The sequence below is a fragment of the Pristis pectinata genome, chromosome 4 (genome assembly GCF_009764475.1).
Source record: "Pristis pectinata isolate sPriPec2 chromosome 4, sPriPec2.1.pri, whole genome shotgun sequence".
In the NCBI taxonomy this organism is placed as follows: Eukaryota; Metazoa; Chordata; class Chondrichthyes; order Rhinopristiformes; family Pristidae; genus Pristis; species Pristis pectinata.
Genome location: NC_067408.1, coordinates 96,149,985 through 96,177,208, shown reverse-complemented (window position 1 = coordinate 96,177,208; position 27,224 = coordinate 96,149,985). Strand labels below are relative to the sequence as shown.

Sequence of the window (27,224 nt, the reverse complement as noted above, 5' to 3'; positions counted from 1 at the left end):
TTGAATTCCCATCTTATGTTCAGTTCCACTTCCTCACAGCCAGATACAACACCACCTGTTTAACAAGTCACTGCAGCCTCAGATTGGGTCTTCAGGAAAAAGGTTTCTCAGCCCAACCATTTTCAGCTACATCAACAATTGCTTTCCCTTTATCACAGTGTCAGGAACTGGTTCCTAGCTGATAATTCCAGTGTTTAATGAAGATTACAGCAGAATCTAATCTTTCATATCAGCAGAATCTAATCTTTCATAGCATCAGACAAAAGTGCACCACATTGAAGTGAGATAATGACTAGCTAAATTAAGATTGGCTTGCTTCTTTTTTCCAACCCTCAATGATACCAGCATTGCTGCATCCCCAGCAATGAATTCAATTAATTAAAATAACTTAGGAACAATACAAATAGACCAACTAAGCCAATATCAGGCCTACAAAAGTAGAGCAATAGATGTTACATTGCCCATCTCCTGTTTCCTCAAAGATGCACCATCTACAAAGCTCGTGTCAAGAGCATGATGTAATATTTGCCATCTTCTAGAGTGGCAATTATTGCAATAACAGTTTAGCAGTGCTGATGCAGTTATATACAATTTTAAAAAATCTAACGGGTTTTCACAAGAGCTTCTCCCACCTATCTGACCAAACTACAAGAGGACAAGCTTGGAGGGAGTATTATCACCACTAAGTCTGCATTAATTCAATTACTACCCTATCCCAAGGGGATCGAATTACTGCTTCAGTAAACCAAAGACCTCAACTCACTATCCAGAAACTTTTTCCAAATCCCACCACAGCTGCTAATGAAGTCCATATCAATCCTATCGCCCAGCATTTGGTCCATTACCCTCTATGCCCAAGCAATTCAGATGCTCATCTAAACATTTTTTAAAATGCTGTTCAGTGACACAGCTTCAACCAATCCCTCACGTGGTGCATTCCAGGTACTTAGCAATCTCTGGGTGAAGAAGGTCCCCCTCACATTCCCTCTAAATATTTTCCCTCTTATTCTGAACCTTTGCCCCTCTAATTTTATCAATCTCTGATATGGGGAATATTTTCCTGCAATCTACCTATCTATATCCCTCAATTTTATATTCCTCAATCCTGTCCCCTCTTAACCTCCTCTGCTCCAGGGAGAATAGACCTAGCTTCTCCAGTCTCTCCTCATAACTGAACTTCTCCGTCCAGGCAGCATCCTGGTGAATCTCCTCTGCACCCTCTCCAGCACTATCACATCCTTCCTAGACCTTGCTGACAAGAACTACACACTGTATTCCAGCTGAGCTCTGAGCAAGATTTTTGAAATTTGGAACATAACCCTCTGTCTTCTATTGCCAAGCCAATTCTGAATCCAGTTTACCAACTTGCCTGGATCCCATGGGCCCTGTCCTTTTGAAACATGCTCCTATGTGGGACCTTATCTTATAAATATCTTATATCCATGTAAATCACATCAACTACGCTGCCCTTAACAATACACTTTGTTACCTCTTTGAACAATTAAATCCAATTGGTCAAACAGAATCTGCCCTAGACAAAGCCATACTGACTGTCTCGGATTATTCCCTGCCTTTCAAAAGGATCATCAATCCTCTCCCTCAATTTTTTCCAGTATCTTCCCTACTACTGACGTTAGGCTCATAGTTACTGGGTTTTTCCTTGCTGCCTTTTTTGAAAAAGGAGGACTACTTTGCTGTCCTTCAATCATCTGACACCTCACTGTGTCCAGCAAAGATTTAAAAATCTCATCCAGAGCCCCAGCAATTTCTTCCCTCCTGTAGCAACCAGGGATAAATCTATCTGGTCCTGGGGATTGTTGCACAGTTTGAGTTTAATTTTACCCACGTGGATCCAGACTTCCTCAAGGCTTTGGTCTAAATGTAGACCAGAGTTAAATTCTAGAGATGGGGATGGCTGCCCTTGATATCAAAACAGCATTTGACTGAGCATGGCATCAAGGAGCGTCAATGATCATCAAGGGTAGATTACTCCGAGTTGTACATCATACAAAGGAATAGGGTTGTGGCAACTCTAGGTCAACTAACTCAGCACTAGGAATTTGTTGCAAGAGATCTTCAGGAAAGTGCCCTTGACCCAAAGTTAGTCAATGACCTGCTTTCCATCATAAGGCCAAAACTGGGGATGTTTGCTGATAACTACAGCATGTTCAATTTCATTCATAACTTCTCAGAAAATGAAGCAGTCCATGCCCATATGCAATAAGATCGAGACTACACTGCAGCAAGACCTAACAAGTGGCATGTAATATTCTTGACACACAAGTGCCAGACAATGAATATCTTGAACTTCTTCTAAACCATCTATCATTTAATGGCAATGGCATTATCTTTTTCCCCTTATGCCAGTTCAGATCACCGAGTCCATGCTGGTTCACAGAGCAATCCCACTGCCCCACTAATTTTCCCCGATAACCTATTCTCCCCATATTCTCATCAATTCTACCACCCACCTACACTAAGGGCAGCTTATGGTGGCTTATTAACATGTGCTTTTGGGATGTGGGGGGAATCCAGAGGACCCGGATGAAACCTATACAGTCAAAGGGAGAATATGCAACCACACAGACAGCACTGAAGGCAAGGATTGAAATCAGGTCACTGGAGGACTCAGGTTGTGTGAGGCAGCAGCCCTACCAACTGTGCCACAATGCTGCCCATCTTCGAGGGAGGAGTCACTATTGACCAGAAACTTAACTTGAATAGTCACAGAAATACCATGGCTACAAATTTGAGTCTAAGGCCAAGTATCCCATGGCAGATGACTTAGCCCAACTCCTCAAAACTCCCCACCATCCACAAGGCAGTTAGAATGATAGAATATCCTCCACTTGCCCAATTGCGTGAAGCTGCAACAAAGTACAATAAGCTCAACACCATCCAGGAAAACAGCCTGCTTGACTGCCAGTCAATCCACCATGCTAAAGATTTGCTCCCTCCACTATCAGTACATTGTAGCCACAAAACATTTGCAGTTATTCGCCAAGGCTATTACAACAATACCTCCCCAACCCACAACCTCTACCGAAGAGAATGACAAGGGCAATGAGCTCTGGGAACAGCACCACCTGCATGTTCCTCTCCAAGTTGTACACCACCGTAAATTAAAAATACATTGCCATTCCTTTGTCACTGGGTAAGTCCACCATCACCATGTCAGGAAGTAAGAGAGGGCCAATAATTGTGACATCCAACTCTGCCTACATTCCAGTATTTGGCTGCAAAATTCATGACTTCGTTCCCTCTCTACAAACCCTACCCCAATGCCTCAAAGTTCCTCTCTGACCCAAAATAAGCTCATCAGGAGAAGGCCAATGTATAATTCAATGCATTTATTAAAATAAACTAGCACATTTTAACATGTTATAGACTGCTATAACAAACCTGCCTTACAGAGCAGAGGGCACAGAGACAAAATTGGCACAAATGATTCCTTAAAACTAGGAATGACACAATTCAACAAAACATAGTACTCAATTTGAAAACTGATTTGCTAACTCTCAAAACTTACTTTAAATTCAAAGATTTCTGGGAATAGTAACATTGTAAACCAAATCAGTGAGCTCTTTCTAGTATAACTGATTTTTAGTAGTACTCCATTTAAAAGTATTTGTTTTAATAAATTACCTTTGGTGAACCAGTGGGACTAGCACAAGGTGACCGAACCACTCCTTTCTGAATGAGATCTAACCGAGGTGGCACTGGCGGAAGATTGAGATGTTGAATTTGAAGCGGATCTGGAGCAGCTTTTCGGCGTTGTGCAATAGGTGACGAGTTTGGTGAGGACACAGGAGATATTTGTCTTTCCGTACACTGTAAAGAAAAGGTAGAAACAGAAGACAATAAATACTCCATAACTAAAGACCTCAAAGTACACTGTCACGAACCAGCAGCAAAAGAAACACACTGAGCATGATTCAGTGTTAAAAACTATTTTATTAATCACTACTTATGATAATACGTAAAATAAAAGTAAAAATGTTAGTATGTTAGAATTCAAAAATGTTAAACCTCGAACGTTAACCCCAAAACTAAACTCTTCGTGTGTGTGTGTGACAAAGTCCAAAACTCCCAGTTCCTGAATGGTTCTTAAAGTTCAGTTCCGCAAGCCATAAGGTGAAACATGAGCAAGGGCTTCTTCAACAACCACCGTTGTCTGAAGATAAGATGTAGATGTAGAAAAACATAGAGAGAGTACATACAAAATCCAAATGTTCCACGATGGAACCCAAACGACACTTCAGTGTTTACTCGGTAGTGACTTCCTCACCCCGAAAAGCATCCGAACCGTGGTCGTCCACATACAAATACCTGTTTCCTTCTACAGGTCAGCAACAAAGTGAACTCCACCGGATTACTTCCAACTTTTCCATACATGGATTTCAGTGGTAAACACAGTTATTGTTTCTCATCCATCGATAGAGAAAACAAGCAGGCTGGTGTCTCTCTCCCTTCTCTCTCTCTCTTCTTCTTCTTCTGACCTCTTCAACAACGTCATTACGTCCTTTATCTTCTATTGACGTAAGCATGCCCCACACACACATACACACACACTCTCTATCTTAAAGGGACTTTCACTGAGTCCGTAACAACACTGATGAACAATTTTTATTCTGGTTTTCCAAACAGTCAACATATAGATGCTACCACATGTATTGTTCAGAAAATACATCTAAATTAACATGAGGATTCAACAGCATGTCAAAGTCTCCAAAGGGCTGTCCAGTTTTGGCCCCAAACACCAGATTATTTTCTAAAAACCCTGCAAATTATTTCTTTTCATGTACATTCTCTTAAATACTCCTACGGAATTTGATACCACCAGCTTTTCAAGTAGGGTGTTCCAGTTGGTAAGAATTACCAAGGAACAAATAGGAGTACATCTTGAGCCTGATCCATCATTCAGCAAGATCAAAACGTATCTTTGAACTCAACTCCACCATAGTTTTTGTTCACATATCTAAAAATTTAACAGTCTCATTTGGATTGGGCACATAAACTGAGCATCCACAACAGCCAATTCTAATGATTTACAAACTCCTGAGTGAATTTCTCATTTAGTTCTAAATAGGTGACCTATTACATTGAGTGAACCACACATATTTCTGGACTGCCCAGCTAGGGGAAACATCTCAGCATTTACCCCTTCAAGTCTATTACAAATGTTATATTTTTCCAATGTGATCATCAGTTGTTCTGCTTAGAAACAGGGAACTTAAGGAGATTTTGTTCAATTTCTCCCCATATGATAATTCTTCTTTTCCAAGATTCAATCTAGTAAGTATTCTTTGCATATCTTCCAAGGACATTTATGTCTTTCTTTAGGTATGGAGACTAAATGTTCACAGGTTCTCCTAGCTAAGCAGACAGAAACTGTGAAAAGTACTTTGGGTGTGGTCTCACCAAGACCCTCAGATATTTTGAATTATACTCCTACTGAAATAAAGACAATACAGGGAACGATTCTCAGCTGAGAAAACGAAGATGTGGAATCAATTTAGATGGAACAACAAAACAATATGGCAGACAGCACTAGTGGGAATAGTTTATTGAGCTATTAATAGCATTTGTATTGACAGACAAAGTAAAATAAAGGGGACCTTTATCTGGACTAGGAATAACAAACTTGCAGTGGCAGTGAGAATAATAAGTTCATGGAATGTATTCCACATTACTTACTGGATCAGTACATCCAGAAGAACCTATACTAGGAAACAAGTTAGTTCATATTTATTATCATGTTATAAGAAAGTAAATTAATAAACTTGAACCAAAAAATCTCTGGAGAACATGATCATAATATTATCCAATTTTATATTATTTGTGAGTGATTTAGTGAAGTTGGAAACTAGGGTCATGAATCTAAAGCAAACTGTGTAGAAAAGTTGATTTATGAGGCTGCTGTCAGGACAAATTATAACTTCCAGTAACCCCACCCTTTCTTTTTCTTTTACTCCCCCCCCCCCCCCGCAACTTCTTTGTCTTCCCTTATTCCTGTGGCTCCCTTCCCCCACTTTGATGACCTGCCCATCTCCTCTCCTCCCCTCCTCCATCCTTTATTCCATGGCCCACTGCCCTCTCCAACTGGATTCCTTCTTCTTCAGCCCTTTGCCTCTTCTATCTATCACCTCTCAGCTTATTACATCTTCTCCCCCTGCCACCTACCTTACCCCTCTCACCTGAACTCACCTATCACCTGAACTCACCTATAACCCTGCTTGCATGTGCTCCTCCCCCTCCCCCCACCTTCTTATTCAGGCTTCTGCCCTCTTCCTTTCCAGTGCTGATGAAGGGTCTTGACACGAAACATCAAATGTTTAGTTCCCTCCATGGATTCTGCCTGACCTGCTGAGTTCCTCCAGCACTTTTTGTGTATTGCTCCAGATTCCAGCATCTGCAGAATTTTTTGTGTCTCTGCATGTTGCCCTCCAATTTGCACAGTATGCTGACATGAAACCATATTGAAGTTTCTTCTTCATCACTAGATCTAAATTCTGGTACTCACTTCTCAGCAACAGAGTGGGAATACTTCCAAGAAGAATAAGAGGTGATTTCATTAAAACACATTAAATTGTGAGGATGCTCGAGGACTTCTTTCTGGTTGGGAAGTATAGAACTTGGGATCGATTTCCAAAACAAAAAATGGGCCACTTAGAACCAAGATGAGGTAAAATTTACTCGCTCAATAGGTTGAGATTTTTTGGAATTCTGTGTTGCACAGGGCTACATTTCAGGCATAGTCAAACTCATAGGTTTTCTGGACATCAAAGGAGTTAAGGGATAATAAGCGTAGTGCAGAACAGTGATGATGAAACAGAATCAAGCATGACCTTTCTGAATGGCAGAAGAGGCTCTAAAGATTCATGTCTGCTGTTGCTATTTCATATGCTACAAGTCATTTAATTACCAAGGAGTCTGTTGGACCACATTTAAACATTTTAAAATAGTTAAAATAGCAAATTCAAAAAACATTTTATTAAAAGTTACCACCACTATAAATCAACATAGAGTGCTTTAAGTGCAGCAGTGTGCTATTAGATATTTGTTTGTTTGCACATAACCTTTCTTGCCCACCGATCTATGACAACATTTAATGTATGATCATCAGCACATTTTAAATCACTTGTCAAAAATGTTAATATACAAGCACAACTCATATTAACAAGATTTAACTGTACTGTATTGTTTCAAACCTACCTTTCCAAATGATTCTAGCCTGTTCATAATCAGCGAGTCATCACGATCATCATCATCATCCAGGTCCAATATTGGCATATTAAAACTGTCTAGGCAACATTTGGCTCCATCATCTCTTGGATCAAAGGGATCAACAATAATTGGTTCTGTACCTTTGATTTCACAACGGCAAAATGGGCATCCCTGACCATCAGATTCCTATGCAGGAAAGAAATGAAAGGCCTGTTTGTTGTAATAGAGTGAAATAATGTACTCTGCTTATAATTAAAACCTCATCTATAATATGGGTTAATGAAACATTTAATGAAGTACAATAATCTATTCAAGTAAATTTAGTTTTCTTTTGCTTGAGGATGCATGGTCTGATGCGTTTTATTGACAAGATATAGAACAAGATGAACTTTGATCGAGATTAAATTTGAATATTTGACCTAGTATACTGCACAGATTACCTACAATATTGTAACAAAAACAGCAATTATGAATATACACTTGGACTGGGACATGAACTAATCTAATCGATAAATCTTGGTGAAGCCATCAGCTGCAAATGTCAACTTTATTCCTTGTTCATTGACGACGGCTGGTTTGCTCGGTGTTTCCAACATTTACTCCTTGTCAGATATATAGCATCTGCAGAATTCTGCCTTTTTTTTGATTAAAGGAAATATTGAATAATTTGTCAATTTGAAATTTCAATTTAACGGTCAAAACAACAATTATATGAAGTGGTGGGTTACAACAAGAATAAAAACAATATTAAAAGGTTCTTTGCTTAATTACACAAATTATTAAAAAAGATGTCACCATGGGACAGGTAACAATGACAAATCTACAGAACATCAACTTAATTGCAAATGATACTGAAATTTGATCACGTGCACACGTTTGTGTATTTCTGAGGTAGAAATGATGCCATCAATGTACATTCAAGAAATTTGATCTTTGTAGAGTTAAAACAAGGGAACTTTTACACACGTTATCTTTATACCAGAGCAACCAACTTTTATCTGACAAGGCAGGACTCCTTTCCAAATCATTTAGCATTGGTTAAGGACAAGAAATTTAATTGATGAAAAGGTCACCAATACAAAGCAAAAGTTATGCAAACGTGGGCCCTGATATTCACATATCAATTCAAATGGGGTCAATGACAGATGGGTGATGAAAGGGGTGGCGAGAGATTAGCACATTTAAGGACATGGGGAAGTACACCATTACAGAAATGTCAGTGAGCACTCAGGGCTTTAGATTCATTGGCCGCCGGTATGAAATAAGAGACAAGGCTTATGGAGGGCTAAATCAGAGATATGCCTCAAACCACTCTCTTGCCTTCTGCACAACAAAGGCACAAATCTCCCTTTATTCATGGATTTCCCAATAAAAATTATAGGTAATACAAGGATCATTCTATTCTTATCTACCTTGGAACAAGCTTCCAAAGAAAATTACATTAGAAAAACAACTTATAATTTGGAATTATAACATTTGATTTTATACAATCATTCTCAAAAAACAATTTTATAAAGATCAAGTATTTTACATTTAAATTGAAAAACCTCAGCCAGTAGATTTTATTTTAAATCCAGTTTGAATATGATTCAATTACTTTAAAGAATTATTTTCCTCTTAAGCAAAAACAATCATTTAGAAAACCAAACTTCCTAGTAATCTGTCATAAATATTAGATATTCATGCATCCTGAAAGGGTTCCAAATTAAAAATTACATCTAATAAATTTTTATCAGGACTCAAAGGAAAAGAATGTAATTGAGATTGAAGAAAATCTCTAATTTGTAAATACCTAAAAAAAATGAGCTTTTGGTATATTATACTTGGTAGACAATTGTTCAAACGAAGAAAGGTTTCCTCCAACAAACAGATCTTGAAAACAAGTAATACCTAATTTGTCTCACTCTTTAAAAACTACATCAGTCATAGAAGGTTTAAAAAAATAATTAAAGAAAATGGGACTGGACAAAGAAAAACTCAATAAACCAAAATATTTTCTAAATTGTAACCAAATCCTCAAAGCAGAGTAAGGTGCCACTAGATAAAATTAAAAATGCTTGGGAACAAGATTTGCAGATGTCAATTTCTGAGGAAACTTGGAATGAAATTTTCAAGTTGGTTAATACTTTGTCATTATGTGCCCGTCATTCTCTCCTTCAATTTAAAGTGGTCCATAGAGCTCACTTATCTAAAGATAAACTATCCCGTTTTTATTCTGATCTATCTCCTTACTGTGACGAATGTAATAACGGAGAGGCTTCTTTAATTCACATGTTCTGGACATGTCAGAGTCTTTAAAAATATTGGACAGAGGTCTTTCATACTTTTTCTGTACTTTTCAAAATAAGTTTTAAACTTAATCCTTTGATTGCACTATTTGGGATCATTGGAGAAAAAGATACAACTTTGAAGGCTTCTGATTTATGCATTCTGGCTTTTATTTCTCTTATAGCCATGAGAGCTGTATTGCTTAAATGGAAGGAAGTTACTCCGCCTATGCATGCTCAATGGTTACGGGATGTTATTTCACACCTGAATCTAGAGAAGATTTGCTGTTCAGTTTTTGAATCTAACTTAGACTTTCAAACTTTGTGGGGTCCTTTTTTGAACTATTTTCAAAATCTCTGATTTGGTGACTAAAACGCAGATATTGGCTGACACTGTTACATTTTTAAGGGTTTTTCCTTGTTTTTTCCATCAAACAGCTTCGGTTTTTGGTAGTGGGAGTAGATTTTTTTTTACAATAAAATATTTCAATTTTTTTACTTTATTAACAAACTATTACATGTGATTATTAATTTAGAGTATTGTAATCTTAAGTATGATTTAACACAACATATTCAGTAGTATTTTTGCTCTCTTTTTTGATGCACGTACTCTGTATTTTTTTCATGGATTTAATAAAAATATTGTAAAGAAAGAAAACCAAACTTCCTGTCTTCCCATACTTTGTGTTCCCAATTTTCTACGCCCATAACATTTGGTTTCAAATCCATTTCAGATTTTCTTTTGACAGCTACCCTATTATCACATTAAAGGTTGAAATTCCCCAATTTCAGCAGTACAATTCCAAGTCCAAAATTGGGGCCCTTAATTCCAAATTCTTTGTATTCATTAAAGCGTAAAAGGCCTTTCTTCACTTTATTTTCTGAAGACACTGAACCAGATAATAACAGTAACTGAAAATCAAAAAAGGCAGGTGCTGGAAATCTGAAATAAAAATAATGATGGAAATACTCAACAGGTTGGACAGCATCTGTGTTATGAGAAGCAGAGTTAACTTTTCAGGTTGAAGATCCTTCATCAAAACTGTGAAAGTGAGAAAACAAGTTGGTTTTAAGTTGCATAGACAGTGGTGCAAGGGACAGAAAGGACAAAGGGAGTTTCTAATAACAAAAGGCCAGATCTGCCCAGGCGATTCCACTGTTTATGGAGCTGTCTGATTGATGGATTGATGAGGGCTGTTAGAGAGAGAAAAGCAAAGAAACATGTAAAAGTTATGAATGCATGACTAGTGATGCCTTGTTGCAATTACACAGGGCCTTGGTGAAGAAATACCTCCTCACCTGCATGGCTTACCCTATATCCATGGACTATCATCCCTGTTACTGGACTCCCCCAACCAAGAGCCTTGTCAGACCATACCTTGAGTAATGAGGGCAATTTTGGCCTCCTTATGTGAGGAAGAACATTTTTACTAAGGGGGAATGCAGTGAAAGTTCACCAGGCAGATTCCTGACATGGCAGGACTGACTTATGGAGAGAGATTAGATTGATTAAGCATATACAATAGAGTTTAGAACACTGAGGTGGGGGGGCGCGCAGGGGGCAAGGGGAGGAAAGAAGACCTCATGAGATTCTAAAATGACTACACAGAATAGGTGCAGGAAGTGGTCTCAATGATTGGAGGAGTCCAGCTCCAGGGGTCATAATCCGTGGAAAATTCTATTCCTCAAACTTATGTTGGTTGTCATTCAAGCAGTACAGGAGGCCACAAAAAGATCAGAGTGTGAGGAGGACTGGCATGGGGAATTAAAGTAACAGGCAAATGGAAGTTCAGCATCACCTCTTTGGACTAAACAGAGGTGTTCTGAGAAGTGGTCACTCAATCAACTTTTGGTTTCCCCATCGTAGAAGAAACCACTTGTTAATTGCTGAATGCAATACATTGGAGTGGAAGAAATGCAAGTAAATTACTGCTTCACATGAAAGGATTGTTGGGTCCTTGGCTGGTGAAAAGGGATGAAGTAAAAAAGCAAGTGTTGCATCTGTTGCAGTTGCTTGGGAAAGTGCTGTGAGAAGAGGTCGATGGACATGCATTGGCACAGCAAGGTGTCATAAAGGGAATGTCCCCTTCGTGATGCTGAAAAGAGAGTGGAGGTGGAGGTGAAGATGAAGATGTGTCTGGTGATGAAATTTAATTGAACATGGTGGAAATTGTGAAGGCCCATCTGTCGAATTAGAGGGTTGGTGGGATCAAAGGTGAAGACCAGGGCAACTATGATAGAAGGCGAGAGCAGAAATGCAAGAAACAGATGATACGTACCAGGGCTCTGTCAACTATGGTGCAGGGAAAGCCATGGTTAGAGGGAAAGACATTTCGAAATGGAAAATCTCATCATCAGAGCAGATATAAAGGAAATGCAAGAACAGAGAAATTGGAATGGAGTCCTCAAGGGAAGCAGCTTGGAAGGAAGTATAGATGAGATAGTTGTGGAAGTCAGTGGAAATTGTCAGCAAGAGTAATAAAATTTACAAGTTCTGTATATGTGCAGGAAGCAGCACCAATGTAGTTATCAATGGTCCAGAAAAATAGTTGAAGGAGGGGACTAGAATAAGACTGAATCAAGGACGGCTTCAAGTATCCCACAAAACACAGGCATACCATGGGCCCACACTAGTTTTCATAGCTGTCACTTTGATCCAGAGAAAGTGAAGCTATTGTTGTTCAATGTGAGAATGAGTTCTGCAGTCATTTGCTTGGCAGCGATGGAGGGGAACCAGTCAAGACTCTGTTCGATGAAGAAGCAAAGACCATCCTGGTGTGTGACAACGGTGTAGAGGGATTGTTATGTCCAGAATAAAGGTGAGCCTGTAGGAACTAAGAAAATGGAAATTGTCAAAGTGGCAGAAGGCATCAGATATGTCATGGATATAAGTGGGAAGGGACAGGATCAGGGGAGATAGGATGGTGTGAAGGTGGAAAGAAAGAGTTTTGGTGGGGTAAGAGCAGGTTGAAACAGACTGACAGTCCAGCTTGTGGATCTAGGGGAGGGGATGAAAGTGGCCTTTTTGAGGTTGGATGACGACTAGGCTGGTGGCTGCGTAGGGAAGATCTCCAGAGAAAATGAGGTCAGTGACTCTAGGAGACAAATGCCTGATATTCATAGTCCAGAGGAATGTATAAAAAGGTAACTGAGAGCTGACGTTTGACCTTTGAGAGATAAGAGGTCATTTTTCTAAACCACAGAGCACAACCCTTTTTGGCAGGTTTGATAACAATCAACAACACAACTCAGTAAACAGTGAAATTACCTCACATTCCTGGTCTCACCCTTCCTTTGTCCTATCCATCCCTCTCCCACCCACACTGCAACTTAAAACTAATTTGTTTCTCAATTTCCCAGTTTTGACAAAGGGCCTTTGACCAGAAACATTAACTTGGTTTCTCTTTGGATAGATGTTGCCTGACCAGCTGAATATTTCCAGCATTTGTGTTTTTATTTTAGATAAAGAGTTGAACTTCAAGCATGAAACAAAAATAAATGTAATGCACAAAATACCTTTGTGGATCCTGTAGCCACAAGCATTCTATGTTTTCCCACATACCTGCCATGCTGTCAGACAAGAAGTGCACATTAAGTGACCACATGGTTCAATCTTCACATCCTTGTCGTTCTCAGCACAGATTTTACACAACTGGAATGTAGAACCCATCTCACAGTACAGCTCATATTGTTCCTAAATGGGAGAGAGTTTTAAAGTATTGCAAAATTAGTCAATCGCATAGAATACTATTGGTATAGTCTGTTGTGGCAAGCTATCTATTTTACCAACCTTCACCCTTGAGCTTGTTTCTAAATGCTTCTGTTGAGATTCTTAAAAGTCCTTCATATTTAATGAAGTTGCTTTTGTTAATGATAAATTTTGCAAAGAGACCTTCAGCTAAGTATAATGCTCTCTGTTTGTATGTGCAAGTGCCAGTTTCAGATGTTTGGCTCATTTGTGAAAATTTCTCCCTTAGCATCACGACAAACAGCATTACTCCCACAAAATGTGTGCACTATCTGGCAGATTGAGATCATGAAAAAGACATTATGTAATCCAGTCTCAAGACAATAAAGGTTTAAGCAATACCTGGATAACAATTACTTTACCTGTGTAACCTTTATGTGATCATGAGGTGTTGGTTCACATAATCCAGTCAGATCTGGATTGTAACTTCGCCCATCTGGGTATAAATAACTAAAAAAACAGGAAAAAAAACCTTTACATAATTAAAGTACTCACATCATAATTAAGATGTTGAAGCAGATTTTGACATTATTTCTTATTGTTTAATTGCAACTTATCAAAAGGTTTAACATCAAATACATACAATCCTTCTCGGCATCCATCTATTAGCGCTTGAAAAAGGGGTTTGTTGTGTGGAATGGTCTGCAGGATATTTCCATCATTTGTTACATAGCCAATAGCCCATTGGCCAAGTCGAGTACAACTGAGTCTAAAGATGTAGCTGTGGTAGAAACAGAAAATAAAATAACTGAGAATGAACATACAGTACAAAAGTTCCGCCACATGGATCAACCTTACTTAAATAGACTTAAAAGGCAATCTCTAAATTGCAAACAGCATTTTATTTACATAGAAGTAACTTTTTTAAAATCACAGTTCATATACAGGTACCCTGCTGGTTAATCAGGAGTTTTGTTAATCAATATACATTACATTGTAAGCAAAAAATTACATATTAAGAGTAGTGTTTGGGTATTATGGAAACTAAGCAGGAGTAGTGGCAGCACTGCCCTCTTCGTGTTGCTCCCATCAGGTTGGAGGTACAGGAGCCTGAAGATCCATGCTCAACATTTTAGGAACAGCTTCTTCCCCTCTGCCATCAGATTTCTAAACGGTCTATGAACACTACCTTGTTATTCCTCTTTTGCACTATTTATTTATTTTTGTAACTTACAGTAATTTTTATGTCTTGCACTGTACTGCTGTTGCAAAACAACAAATTTCACGACATATGTCAGTGATAATAAACCTGATGCTGATTCTGCCTACCAGCATCTAAAACTACATTTTGTAAACTTGCCACAGCGAGCTATTGTCACATACAGAGAATTCCAAAGACACTGCCATCTATGTGAAGAATTTTTTCGCCATTCCAGTCCTGAATGGCCCTCCACTCAGTTTCAGACTCTGACCCTTAATTCAAGATCGCTCAGCAAGAGGAAGTACACTCATGATTACGTGGCCAGATTCTGTTTTAATTCCTTCTATAAGTTTGCAGATGATACCACTGTAGTGGACTGTATCTCCAATAACTATGAGTCAGAGTACCGGAAGGAGATAGAGAGCTTAATGACATGGTGTCATGACAACAACCTTTCCCTCAATGTCAGCAAAACAAAAGAGCTGGTCATTAACTTCAGGAAGGAGGGGGTGGTGCACATGCATCTGTCTACATCAATGGTGCTGAGGTCGAGAGGGTTCAGAGCTTCAAGTTCCTAGGAGTGAACATCACCAATAGCCTGTCCTGGTCTAACCATGTAGATGCCATGGCCAAGAAAGCTCACCAGCGTCTCGACTTCCTCAGGAGGCTAAAGAAATTTGGCATGTCCCCTTTGACACTCACCAACTTCTATTGATGCACCATAGAAAGCATCCTATCCATATGCATCACGGCTTGGTATGGGAACTGAAACCAGCCTCCCCTCCATGGACTCTGTCTATACTGCTCACTGTCTCAGTAAAGCAGCCAGCATAATCAAAGACCCCACCCATCTGGGACATTCTCTCTTCTCCCCTCTCCCATCAGGCAGAAGATATAAAATCCTGAAAGCACATATTACCAGGCTCAAGGACAGCTTCTATCTTGCTGTTACAAGACTATTGGATGGTTCCCTAGTGTGATAAGATGGACTCTTTACCTCACAATCTACTTCGTTGTGACTTTGCACCTTGTTTTCTATCTGCACTGCACATTCTCTCTAGCTGTGAGACTTTGCATTCTGTATTGTTTTACCTTGTACTACCTCAATGCACTGTGTAATGAACTAATCTGTATGAATGGTATGCAAGACAGTTTTTCACTGTACCCCGGTGACAATAATAAATCAATTCCAAATCCAAGTATACCTCCTACATCTACCCTGTCAAGGCCTCAACAATTTCTTTCCTCCTGCTGATGCTGTTTGATCCACTGAGTTCCTCCAACAGGTTGTCTATTGCTCCAGCATCTGCAGTCTCCTGTGTCTCTTCTAAAACATGTTGTATATTTCAACGAGGCCATCTCTCATTCAATCATAGACATAACACTGCCAAAAGTTGAAGGTGTTTATTTCTTGCAATCTGTTTAATTTGAGTACCAAGCTAAATGTATTCAGGGATAACAAAACTTTTTTTTTAAATTAAACTCAATAATAAAACTAGATGATCAGAAAATATAGTTTTCAAACACAGGTTTCAATTAAGTTTCAAGTTATTTTGTCAGAGGTAGCCAAATAATAAGTACTACTTGACATAAAACCGGTATCAATAAAGAGAAATTTATCATGAACAGTATGAAAATACATCCACATCATGAAATTTCCCAATCTTAAAGGAATGAAACCAAATTTTTGGGGATGCAATGAGCCAAATGAAATTTGTAGTACTGTGGTCCTGTAGGCGCAGTAGTGCATATTTTGAATATCTTTATACAATTCTGAATATCACTTTTCTGATTACATTACTGTATCTCAAGTTTTTCACAAAGTGATTTTAAGTGCCAGAAACAACTAGGTTAAGGGTAGACCCAGGAAGGTACAGAATAGTAAAGACCTTCAGCCCATGGCAATTGAAATTTTGTACAAGGTATAGTGAGGATCCATCTGGTAGAAAAATGAGACATCGTAAATTGCATGGCACAACTTTAAAGGATTTAACCAACCCATATTACATTCAGTTCTTTTGGTCAATGAGCTGCAGAAAGTTATATTAAGACAAATGATCAAGCTTCAAAGAGGTAGGTTTTATGGAGCATATTAAAGGAGAAGATAGACATACACATTATATACAGTCAAAGCAAATAAATTCATGAAGTCACAGTTGAGGAATGCAGCCATGTCAGAATGTTATAACGCTGAAGGACCTTATGAGATTAAGGGAGGACTAAAACAATGGAGGCACTTGAAAACAAGGATGAGAATTTTAAAACATTGTGTTGCTTAACAGGAACCAATATTAGTCATCCCACACAGGGGAATGGGCGAATAGGACAGTGAGAGTTAGGGAAAGAGGCATCTAATTTTTGGAATGACCTCGAGTTCATGGAAATTACAGCAAGGGAAGTTATCAGGAGTGCACCAGAATAGTCAAGTCCAGGAGGTAATAAATGCATTTATGGGGCTTTCAGTAACAGTTGAGATACAGAAAGAATGTAGTCAGGCAATATTAAAGAGGTGTGAGTGAATGGTCTTAGTGATAGCCTGGATACGTGGTGATCTGAAGCTCAATGCAAGATCAAATACAATATCAGGGCTGCAGCAAGCAGAATCAAATCAGGAAAAGGGTTAGGGTTAATGGCTAAGCAAAAGAGATTGCAACAGGGGCCAATGGCAATGGCTTTGATTTTCCCACTATATATAGTGGAAATACAGAATGTCAGACAAGCTATTAAAAAAGTTAGATGCTAAAGGTTATTATCTTAAGCAAATGCATTTTCAGAAATATGGCTGGCTGCATAAGGTCACAGATAGAAGAATAATGTTTTTAAAAAAGTAGACATACTGGAGAAAATGAAGGATCTGTTTTCTTCATGAGAAATTGTGGTTGCCACAGAAAGATTGGATATCAGAACAGATGAGATTAAGTTTTAAATGGATGTGTTTGAAAATGTGTTTAATTATGAATTAGAGACTCCTATTGAACACAAGTACAAAATTAACAGGTGGGCAAGAAATGTTTTAGCAGCTGAAAGAGATCTATTAAACATTGCAACCTAAAATTACAGAGGATTAGTATATCACCCAGAAAGTTTAATGAATATAGAAACATAATGGGAGTACAGAGAAATAAAACTAATTCATTCAGGCAATCAAAATTTATTGCCACTATCATTGTGTGTGAATGATTATGACCAGAATACAAATTAAGACCAATGCAAACATTTTCAAAAAAGCATTATAAGATGCAATTCCATGGATAAGTTTTTCTTAAGTTTTATTTACAGCGTGGTAACAGGCCCTTCCGGCCCAGTGAGTCCGCGCCGCCCATTTTAAACCCCAAATTAACCTACCCCATACGTCTTTGCAATGTGGGAGGAAACCAGAGCTCCCGGAGGAAACCCACGCAGACACGGGGAGAACGTACAAGTTCCTTACAGACAGCGACGGGAATCGAACCTCGATCGCTGGCGCTGTAATAGCGTCGCACTGACCGCTACGCTACCGACTTGCACTTCATTACAACATTTTAAAATGACAGCTTAGGTTGATGTTAATAATATTTCAGGAGTGACACAATTCTACATAGGGTTAAAAAGAGCTACCATTTGACTGTTCTTGTAAGCTCAAGTAAAACAGAAAATGTTGAAATGCTCAGCAAATCTGGCAGCATCTGTGAAGAGTAAAAGAGTCAATAACACATCCGAGATAGTAATTTTGTTCTTATCGGACCTGAGTATTTTAAACACTTTGTTTTAATTTCAGAATTTACGACATTGGCAATATTTTCTTTCTGCTCATTTATACCACCTGAGTAGCTTGTTGTGAGTAGCCGTACCAGTTTCTTAAGGTGCTTTCTCATCAGGGCCTTCAAATGCTGTTGCACGACTCCAAATCACACCATCCAACCTCCATAAACTCAACAGCACTGTAGTGCTATTCAACACAAGGTTCCATTCAAATCCTGTCAACCCAGTTCAGATACCTCATATTTGGACTGTGATGCCAAGAGGCATGGTGCATTCACACTGATCAAGTTCAATAGTCAGAGCAATATAATAAATTTAAAATAAAATACAAATGGTACAATAAAAAAAACAGAAACGATTCTTTGTATAGTTATGCACTTCCCACAGCCCCATTCAGAAGTAACCTTTTGCAATTGTATGAAAATGAGAGATGCATGTCATTTTAAGACATTAGAGATGGGTTAAAGTTTCACATCCAAGAGCAAGGAAAAAAGCAGGATTATGCTTAAATTCTCAAAAACAAATCTAAAGTGTAGTTAGTTGTATGGTCAATGCACAGAGAAAAAAACATTCCCTTTTAAATAATAAAAAGTTATTATTATCCACTGAACTATTAACAGATGAATTTAAATGAAACGTGCAGTTTTCATGTCAACCCGTTTACCCCTTCAAGTCCATTTACCAGAAATGTATCGAAGAGTGTTTGAAAAAGATCAGTATGTCATGGATATTCCCTGATTTAATTAAGGGATACATTCAATTTTCCAGAGTCAATATAAATAACCTATTACAGTCCAGCCTATTACAATCTAACTGCCTTATAACGCAGTCAATCTTAGCCGCACAGGCACTTCCAGTAAATCAGTCCCAATCTTTGTCAATGGGACTTCCTTGCATAGCACTACTGAGATCAACCCTATTGGCATTTAATAAGAACCTTAGAAGTAATTTAAAATGAGTAGCTTGAACACAGCAAGATGCTGGCAAAATTTTTGCTGAAGGCAAGTACTCGTTTGTGCCCTAGGGCTTCCAGATTATATTCAATCTACATGCTAAGGCTTGATGTGCAGCTGCAGTTGACAATCTACTGTACTTTGTCAGACATAATTTGCAATTAAAGCTAATAAATCCCACCTTTCAGTAAATTAAATTTGCCAGTTCAAATACTTAATTTAGGCTGGCTTTTACTTAGAACCGAGGCAGTAATGAAAGCAATCTAAGAACATATGGTATAAAAATAAACAGAAGGGTGCAAAGTAAGCACCAAACACCAGAAAATGACCAGCCTTCCAAATGTCAAAACAGGCATATATCAAGCAATTTCAGGTATCTCACTCAAAACACAGAACCAATGTAGAAAATTTAAATTTAGTATAATTTTAATTAGCAGAAATAGAGAAATCTTCCAATCAAGGTTTTCATAAATTATATTGTATTGACCAACCAACTGCTTAAATTTATTGAAGGTATATATTACATTTACACACTTTTACCCTTGAACTCATTTCAGAATGCTTGAAAAGAGGCAACTTGACCATTCAAACTCTGCGACCATATAGGATAGGCTGGTTGCAAGAATATTGGATTAATAACCCAGAGATAACAAGATCATGTCCAAGAGGGATAACTTATGAATCTCGATTTAATATATCTGGCAATTTGTAATGGTACTACAAAAATGACCATTAAAGCCCCTATTACTGTTGTAAAACCTCAAATATTTCATCATTGTCAATCAGGGAAGAATCAGCTAAACTCATCTCTCTGCCCGCATCAAATTCCAGTTCCAAACTGCCCTATTCACCTCTTGCTATTTACAAATGTCCAGGTGAATCTGCAGTGATTAACTAGAGGCCGGAAAAAACAACTGTGTCACCTGGACAACCTTGGTTTCCACTCTATCAAAGGCATTCATTCCCTTTGTTCTCTCCACCCTCCCACTGAAAACTCTCTTGTTTTTGCCTCAACAGATGCTGCCTGACCTGCTGACATTCTCCAGCATTTTGTACTGTAATCTAGTCCTGTACTAGCTTGTCAACAGTCAGGGAGAACTAAAACCCCGTGCTTCACACAAAGAATGGAAAATATTTCACAACAATACGCCTTAAAAAAAAATCCAGTTCCTCATTTTTACACAAAAATCAACTTGATATTGGTACATTGATACTGAAAAATAATGGTTGTACTTCATTACTTCCGTATTTGAAAGGAATGTTTCTGCAATATATATTAACATAGGGTGCCAACAGAAACTGTATGGTGAGGGCTGGTAATTTCCAAGGTGGCCACAACTCCTTCAAAAGAGTGACCAGTGACATACATTCCTGAAGGCTGCACCAGAGTGGCTCGGGGTATGTGGAGGATGAAACTGAAGACTCAAGGAATTAATGCTATTCCCACCACTGTCTGTCCAGATCTTGAGCATGAGCAGATTTCTCCTTGATGTAAATTGCAATTTCAAAAAGTATTTTAAAAGCTTTTACAGGCACCATGCTTTTTCTGAATTATTTCCCTCCTAGAACTTATGCTCATTAAACATGTATCTAAACTTCCTGGGGGACTCCAGATAAAGTAGACTCTGTGAAAGAAAGTAGATTGCGAGGGCACAAAGGAAATCTGCCCAACTTCCTTACCCAAGGGAAATGTTTGTCCTCTGAAATTAAAGTGTGAACAGCCAACTCTTTGAAAACAGAATTTAGCCTTTTTTGTATTTTTTTTCTTATGGGCCTATAACACAAGAAAGTAGCAACAGGAGTAGACCAACCATTTAATATGATCATGGCTGATCTATACTGGGCTCAACTCCTCTTCTGTGCTTTTTCTCCATACCCCTCTAGTCCTCAATCTATCAAATATTTATCCACATCCATTTTAAATACTTCTAATGATCCAGCTACTGGGGCAGAGAATTCTAGAGATTCATAACCCTATATGAAAAGAAATTTCTATGCATCTCAGTTTTAAATGACTGGTCTCATCACGTAGTTATGCCCCCTTGTTCGAGACTCTCCCACTAGTGATAACAACCAACATCTGCCCTGTCAAACCTCCTTAGGATCTTTTATGTTTGAATAAGGCCAACCCTCGTTCTTCTCAACTCCAAGGAACAGAGGCCCAAAGTATTTAGTCTCTCTTTGTAGGACAACATTCTCATCTCAGAAATTAGGCTGGTGAAACTGCCTCCAATGTTACTATCTCTTTTTTTTGGTAAGGGGATATCTAAAATATACGCAGTATTCCAGGTGAGACCTCAACACCCTGTACAAGTGCCACAAAACCTCACTATTTTTAAACTTCAATCCCTTTGCAATGAAGTCCAAAATGCCTTCTTGATTACTTGTTGGACCTGCCTGCTAGCTTTTTGAAATTCATGCACCAGAACACTTAGATCCCTTGGAACTTCACTCATTTTCAGTCTCTCTCCATTTAGGTAACAATCTGCCTTTTGATGTCACTAGCTGAGGTGTATGATCTCACACTTACCCACATTAAACTCTGTTTGCCAGTCTTTTGCCTACTCACTCAATCTATCCATATACTTTTGCAGAATCATAGTATCCTTGTGCATTTTCTCTTTTTCTTTTACCCATTTAGTATTATTTGATACAACGTCCACAGTTACAGGAGAAAGACTAACACATTGGATCCCAGGAACTTCTGGTGGTGACTGTTGTGGCCCCACCTACAGCCTGTTCCTTATTGTTGGAATACAATGTCAGCAACTGTGTAAAAGACTGAGTGGGTGGTTCTGTGTATGTCCTAAGGACACACCACGTGCATACAGAGAGTACAGCAGTGACATCAATCATTGTGCACCACACATCTGATGCCTGTCCTATCAAATTGGCCCATATATATTCAGCTAATACACAATACTAGTCGTGCACAGGAAATCACGCATGAAGAGCAGAACAAACCTCAAGAAATTGAAAGGGAGGAAAGCCCATCGGGATCAGCAGAGCTGTAGTTTTAGCAATGAAGGAACAAGGAGAAATTCTTTGTGTCAAACTAAAGGGTTTTCGTTTCCTTCAAATAGGTCTCTTTCTGTGTCTAACACAACCAGAAGTAGGAGGAGAGGAACTAAAAGCAGGGCTGTCACAAAGGTATCTGAAGGATAACAGAGGGAAAGACTTTAGCCATGACAGCCTATCCCTTACAGTCTTCAGCTGTCCGGGTGGCAACGTTTCTACATCCACCAATCCGAAGAGCAAACTGTCTGGGAACTAAGATCTTCAATGGTAATGGTGACAGTGATCCACCACCTTCTACTGGCAGAGATTCAGAGACTAGTACAGCTTCTCTCATCACTTTTAATGATAACATGATTTTCCACACTTTCTCTGTAGCTGTGACACTTTACTCTGCATTCTGTTTTATCTTGCACTACCTCGATGCACTGTGTAATGAAGTAATCTGTATGAACGGTATGAAAGACAAGTTTTTCACTGTACCTTGGTACAACTGACAATAATAAACCAATTCCAATCTCTTCACTATCATCTTATACTTCTTCTGTCAAGATAACCACATTAAGCTTATTTGTCTGTAATTCCACAATTTGCATTATCAACTAAATGTAATTGTTTCATTTCTGGAAGATGCAAGAGATACAACTGGTTGCTTAAAATAATAGCACAATGAATTATCCATTTGAATAGTGAATAGCCTCGTTCTTTAGACATTACCATGCAATTCTATTGCCCCTCCCCAAAAGAAAAACAGTGAACAAATACGAAATACATAAAAAGGTAAGTATGCTACACTTTAGTTACATATTGATTTAATAAACTGCTGCTCCAGAATTACCCTTATCTTGTGCAATGTGTAAATATAATCTAGTCATTAAATATTTGACAAAGTAATTGTAATGCATCAAATACATTATACACAATTATAATTAGACACCAGTGGAGAAAACTTTACACCACTGTTGTTCCAGGAAGTTAAAAGTGGAATCCACTTAAGAAGTCTATTTACATTGCAGTTTGTCTCTTCCTTACCTGCCAGGTTTATTGATATATTTTTGGAGCCGAGCTTTCACCTCATCATAAGTAAGAAAAGCCATGTAGCCAGGATGCGTCACAGCCAAGAAATTCCAGTTCCTTAAAATAGAGGCCCAAGGCTAACAAAGAAACACAATCATTTTTTTTCCTTTGAACAATCAAGGTAGACTGCATACACTAAATGTTAGTGGGTTTCTATCTCCAAGCTGCAAGAAAACCTGTATCAGTTGTATCCTTTCCTAATTTTTTGTATCCCTAATTGTACTGAAGAATTACATGGTTGTATTTATTATAGGGGCCTTTGTTGAAATTTCAATTAAAATTTGTAAATTTTAATTTTAATTTAATTGACATCAGTGTTTTGTAAATTTCATAATATGTAGAATGTGTCTTATGTACTGTATATTAATAAAAAAAACAATAAGGATGTTAACCGCTGACAGGTGACCATGCAGCTCCTGAAACTGCAGCAGGGCTCATATCACAGAGCTATGCTGGTTTACAGCACAAAAAAAATTGACATTCAGCCTGTCATGTATGTGCCAACTGTTTATTTGAGCAGACCAAAAAAGTAGACTCACTCTCCCAGTTTATCCCAAACACTTTTTCTATTAAAGGAGTGATCAATTATGAGATTTTTTTGTGAAGTGTGCAACATGGCCTTGGTCTCAACCACTCCCTTTTGATAAATGCTCTTCTTTTGAACAACCTTCCATATTTTTCCTCGGCCCTCTCCGTTGTGATAATTTTGAAGTGGTGCCCCCTTGTGGCTATCTGTTCAACCAGAGGAAAAAGCATTTAAGTATTTCTGTATCCAGGCACTCAAAACCCTGAATATTTAAACTTTTTATTCACCTTCCCGCTCCACTACATTGGCAAGATGCCAGTTAAGTTGTTTCCATGCTCTTGTCTATGGCTTTCCATTCATAGTTTCCTGGTGGCTTTAATGTGCTTTCTACAATAGGACATTTAAAACTGCACTCATCATTTAATCGTTGTCTAAACTATACTTTGGAGAAGTATTTTTCATGGATTTCGTTAATCTGGTACCCTATGCCTGTATAAGAGACAGAGAGCTAATCAGAAATATAAATGAGCTTTGAATACAACTTAATTGTACTTAGCTTTTATTTACTATCACATCTGATTTTAGTCATATGCACATGTCACTTCCTGTCATATTCCTCGATTAAGTACTTCATTCCTTAATCAAAGGGTAAATTAGACATCATTGACCTGGGACACAATTTAGCTTCACACTCTTAATAGAAAAGGTCCAACTTTAACCTAGCCCTACAAGACAACCATAGTTTGCTGTGCTCTCTTAATACTAATGCTTACCAATAATAACGCGTTATCTCTGGAGACACCTGAAAAAAATCTTCAAGGATGTTTATTCTATGGGACAGTCCAATTGTATGCATCAAACTCCTTTAATATAAAAAGGATCACCTCTTGTATTGGCCAAAGAGCCATGAGAAGTCAGTCATTTCAGGAACGGAATCTCTTCTTTCATATAGCAAACTAACATTAGGAGATCTAGCTGACAACTTCCCCATCCGAATATGGTCATTCCTGTTTGTGCCTGACAAGGACATAAAATCTACAAAATTAGCACACTTCCTGGGCTAATGGAAAAAAACCCTCTAAGAATGGATGTCATTTCTTCAGATGCTAATGTACAGACATGGTCCCTATTTCGGCTGTCAATATACTTTTCAAATACATACAAATGTATCACACCCAAATCTTTAATTAGGTTTTATTGCATTTCCCAGGCCTATGCAGGTCTTCCTTATGTTACAAATGCCCGACTTGCGTACAGCCCACACATATGAATGAGTGTTTGGGAGACCGGCGGGATGGATTTGCTGGCTGCTGCAGGGCTGCAGGCACTTTCTGCCGCTTGAGAACTTGGTTTGCGGCTGCATTTCCAACTTACAAACTGTCCTGATTACGAACAGTTCACAGGAACGGAACCAGTGCAGCCTGGGGAAGACCTGTATTTCTTTCAAATAAATATTTTCAACAATGTTAATTTTTTCATTTATAATACAATATTTGCAGCTAAGGAATCCATATTTAAGAAAGAGCCTTGCTTCTCCTCTCTGCATTTATCCTAGAATATTCACATTAGGAGATAAGACAAACACTGATGTCAATGTTTACTATTTAAAATAGGAACCTGCTACATGCATGCTTTTACTTGAAGTATTTTTCAAAGTTAAAGACTTCAGTTGTTGGAATTCATGCAGGCACACTATTCAAATGAACGTTCTTGATAGTCTTACAGCTGGCTAGCAATATATACCATAAACAACATCATCCATTGCCTTTAACTTACTCTGGTGGCTAAAACAGAGAACACAATGCCAATATTATGACAAAGTATTTTACTGTTTTAAATGAAAATATTTGTATTACAGTATTAAATATAGAATCTTTTTTGTACAACACACCATAAGAAACTACATTATTGTCATTATTTAGTACAAGACACTCAAGAAATGAGTTCACATTATGGCTGGAAGATTTCTAAAAATCCAATTGCTGAAATGTCAATTGATGCTGAGCTTCACCACCTTCATACCTGTACAGCACAGAAAACTACTCTGAAATGGGCCACAAGGGTATGTCAAATAGTATTTAGTGCAAGGTAATTTTGGGATTCCTAAGGACTCAATCTTTCCAAAAATAACTTTTAGAGCTTCAAACACATTATCTCAAATAAAAATGTGAAAAATATAAGGAATTTTGTTCATGTCTACAAAGCTGGCTAGAATTTGTAATCAAGAAATTTTAAAGGCATTTTTCTTAACTTGGAATATATAGCCCTCTGAATTAGCTCGTTTATACAAAGCCTGTAAAGAAATCTTTCAACTTGTAATAAACTTCTTCAATTCATTTCTCTCTCCAGCATGAAATACAGAGCTTACCAAAATACCAAATACTGAGTCCCTCCCAAGGAGGGAAATTGTTCTCCTTGTGTCAGACCCAACCCTTGGTTCTAAAGGCATCCCCTAATCTTAAACATACACACACTCATTGGCCAACTCTCCTTTCTTCTGCCAGGCAATTAGTTTTCACCACTGTACCGTGTGCTCTCTTAACTCATGACCTATTGTGAAAATACACCAAACAAGTTGCCAAGCTAAATCTCTTTTTATCCCAAAACTTCCTAAATGGTTTTCCTGAGCATCCCCACCAATTCCGTTTTCAGGAATTCCTTACACATGAGCAAAACTACAAGAAATAGTAACAATTTTCTAGTTCAGAGGATTTTAGCTAACATATACTGAGACACCAGGCACTGTCAGCGAGTTCAATTTGTACGTACTTACTATCTTCATCCACCACCTGTAACCTAGCCACCCTCAACCAACTCTAGTTTTAAACTATTTATTCTAGCCAAGCAACAATTGAAAAAATCCATAACTAATTGCATTTTATTTATTTGGCCTTTTTGAAGTTACAGCTTGTTCACAACAGTTTAGTTTGATCTTCTTTGAAAAGTTTAGACTAACTAGGACTGCTCAAAATACTATACCTTTCTTATCATACAGATTAAAATAAATTAGCAGAACAGTTGAAATGCCAATTTAAAACAAGGAAATGTGTACAGTCATTATCCTCATTAACAAATAGTTATTTTAGTAGTCATTAACTTACCTGAAATAGCCTAGTAAAGATATCAAATTCAAAGATTGAAATGTAATCATTACAGGTTAAATCAATTGTAGACTTCAGAGCCATGGCTTCCAAACCAGAGCTGATAGAATGAACTTCATGAAGGCACTGTCTAAAGACTTTCCAGGGTACAATGGTCCTGAAAGAAGGAAAATTCCAGTAACTATCCGTGTTATTCATGCTTTGTAAAAATTACAGTAACGTGCAAGCATTTACAGAACAAAGATCACTATCAATGTAGCCTGTCTTTTTTCAGACTTACTGTCCATTTATCCTGGGATTAACTTTGCTTATAACCAAGTCTGCTTTTATTCAACCACAAACATAGAAAACTATTAAAAGCTGACCAACAGTTGATTCAAAACAAAACAATTCTGGCAACGAAAGTAAATATGTCCTGTCGTTGCTTT

General features: G+C 38.1%; 1 protein-coding gene across 1 annotated transcript in view; it reads right to left on the bottom strand.

The window, feature by feature from the left end:
• cblb (Cbl proto-oncogene B, E3 ubiquitin protein ligase) overlaps positions 1-27,224 on the bottom strand; it is a 148,498-nt gene that overhangs the window by 36,594 nt on the left and 84,680 nt on the right. The window contains exons 3-9 of the mRNA XM_052014292.1: positions 26,797-26,953; positions 23,125-23,246; positions 13,826-13,963; positions 13,605-13,692; positions 13,057-13,188; positions 7,216-7,413; positions 3,646-3,831 (exon numbers count right to left, since the gene is read on the bottom strand). Coding sequence (XP_051870252.1) covers positions 3,646-3,831; positions 7,216-7,413; positions 13,057-13,188; positions 13,605-13,692; positions 13,826-13,963; positions 23,125-23,246; positions 26,797-26,953 — 1,021 coding nt within the window. The remainder of the gene's footprint in view (positions 1-3,645; positions 3,832-7,215; positions 7,414-13,056; positions 13,189-13,604; positions 13,693-13,825; positions 13,964-23,124; positions 23,247-26,796; positions 26,954-27,224) is intronic.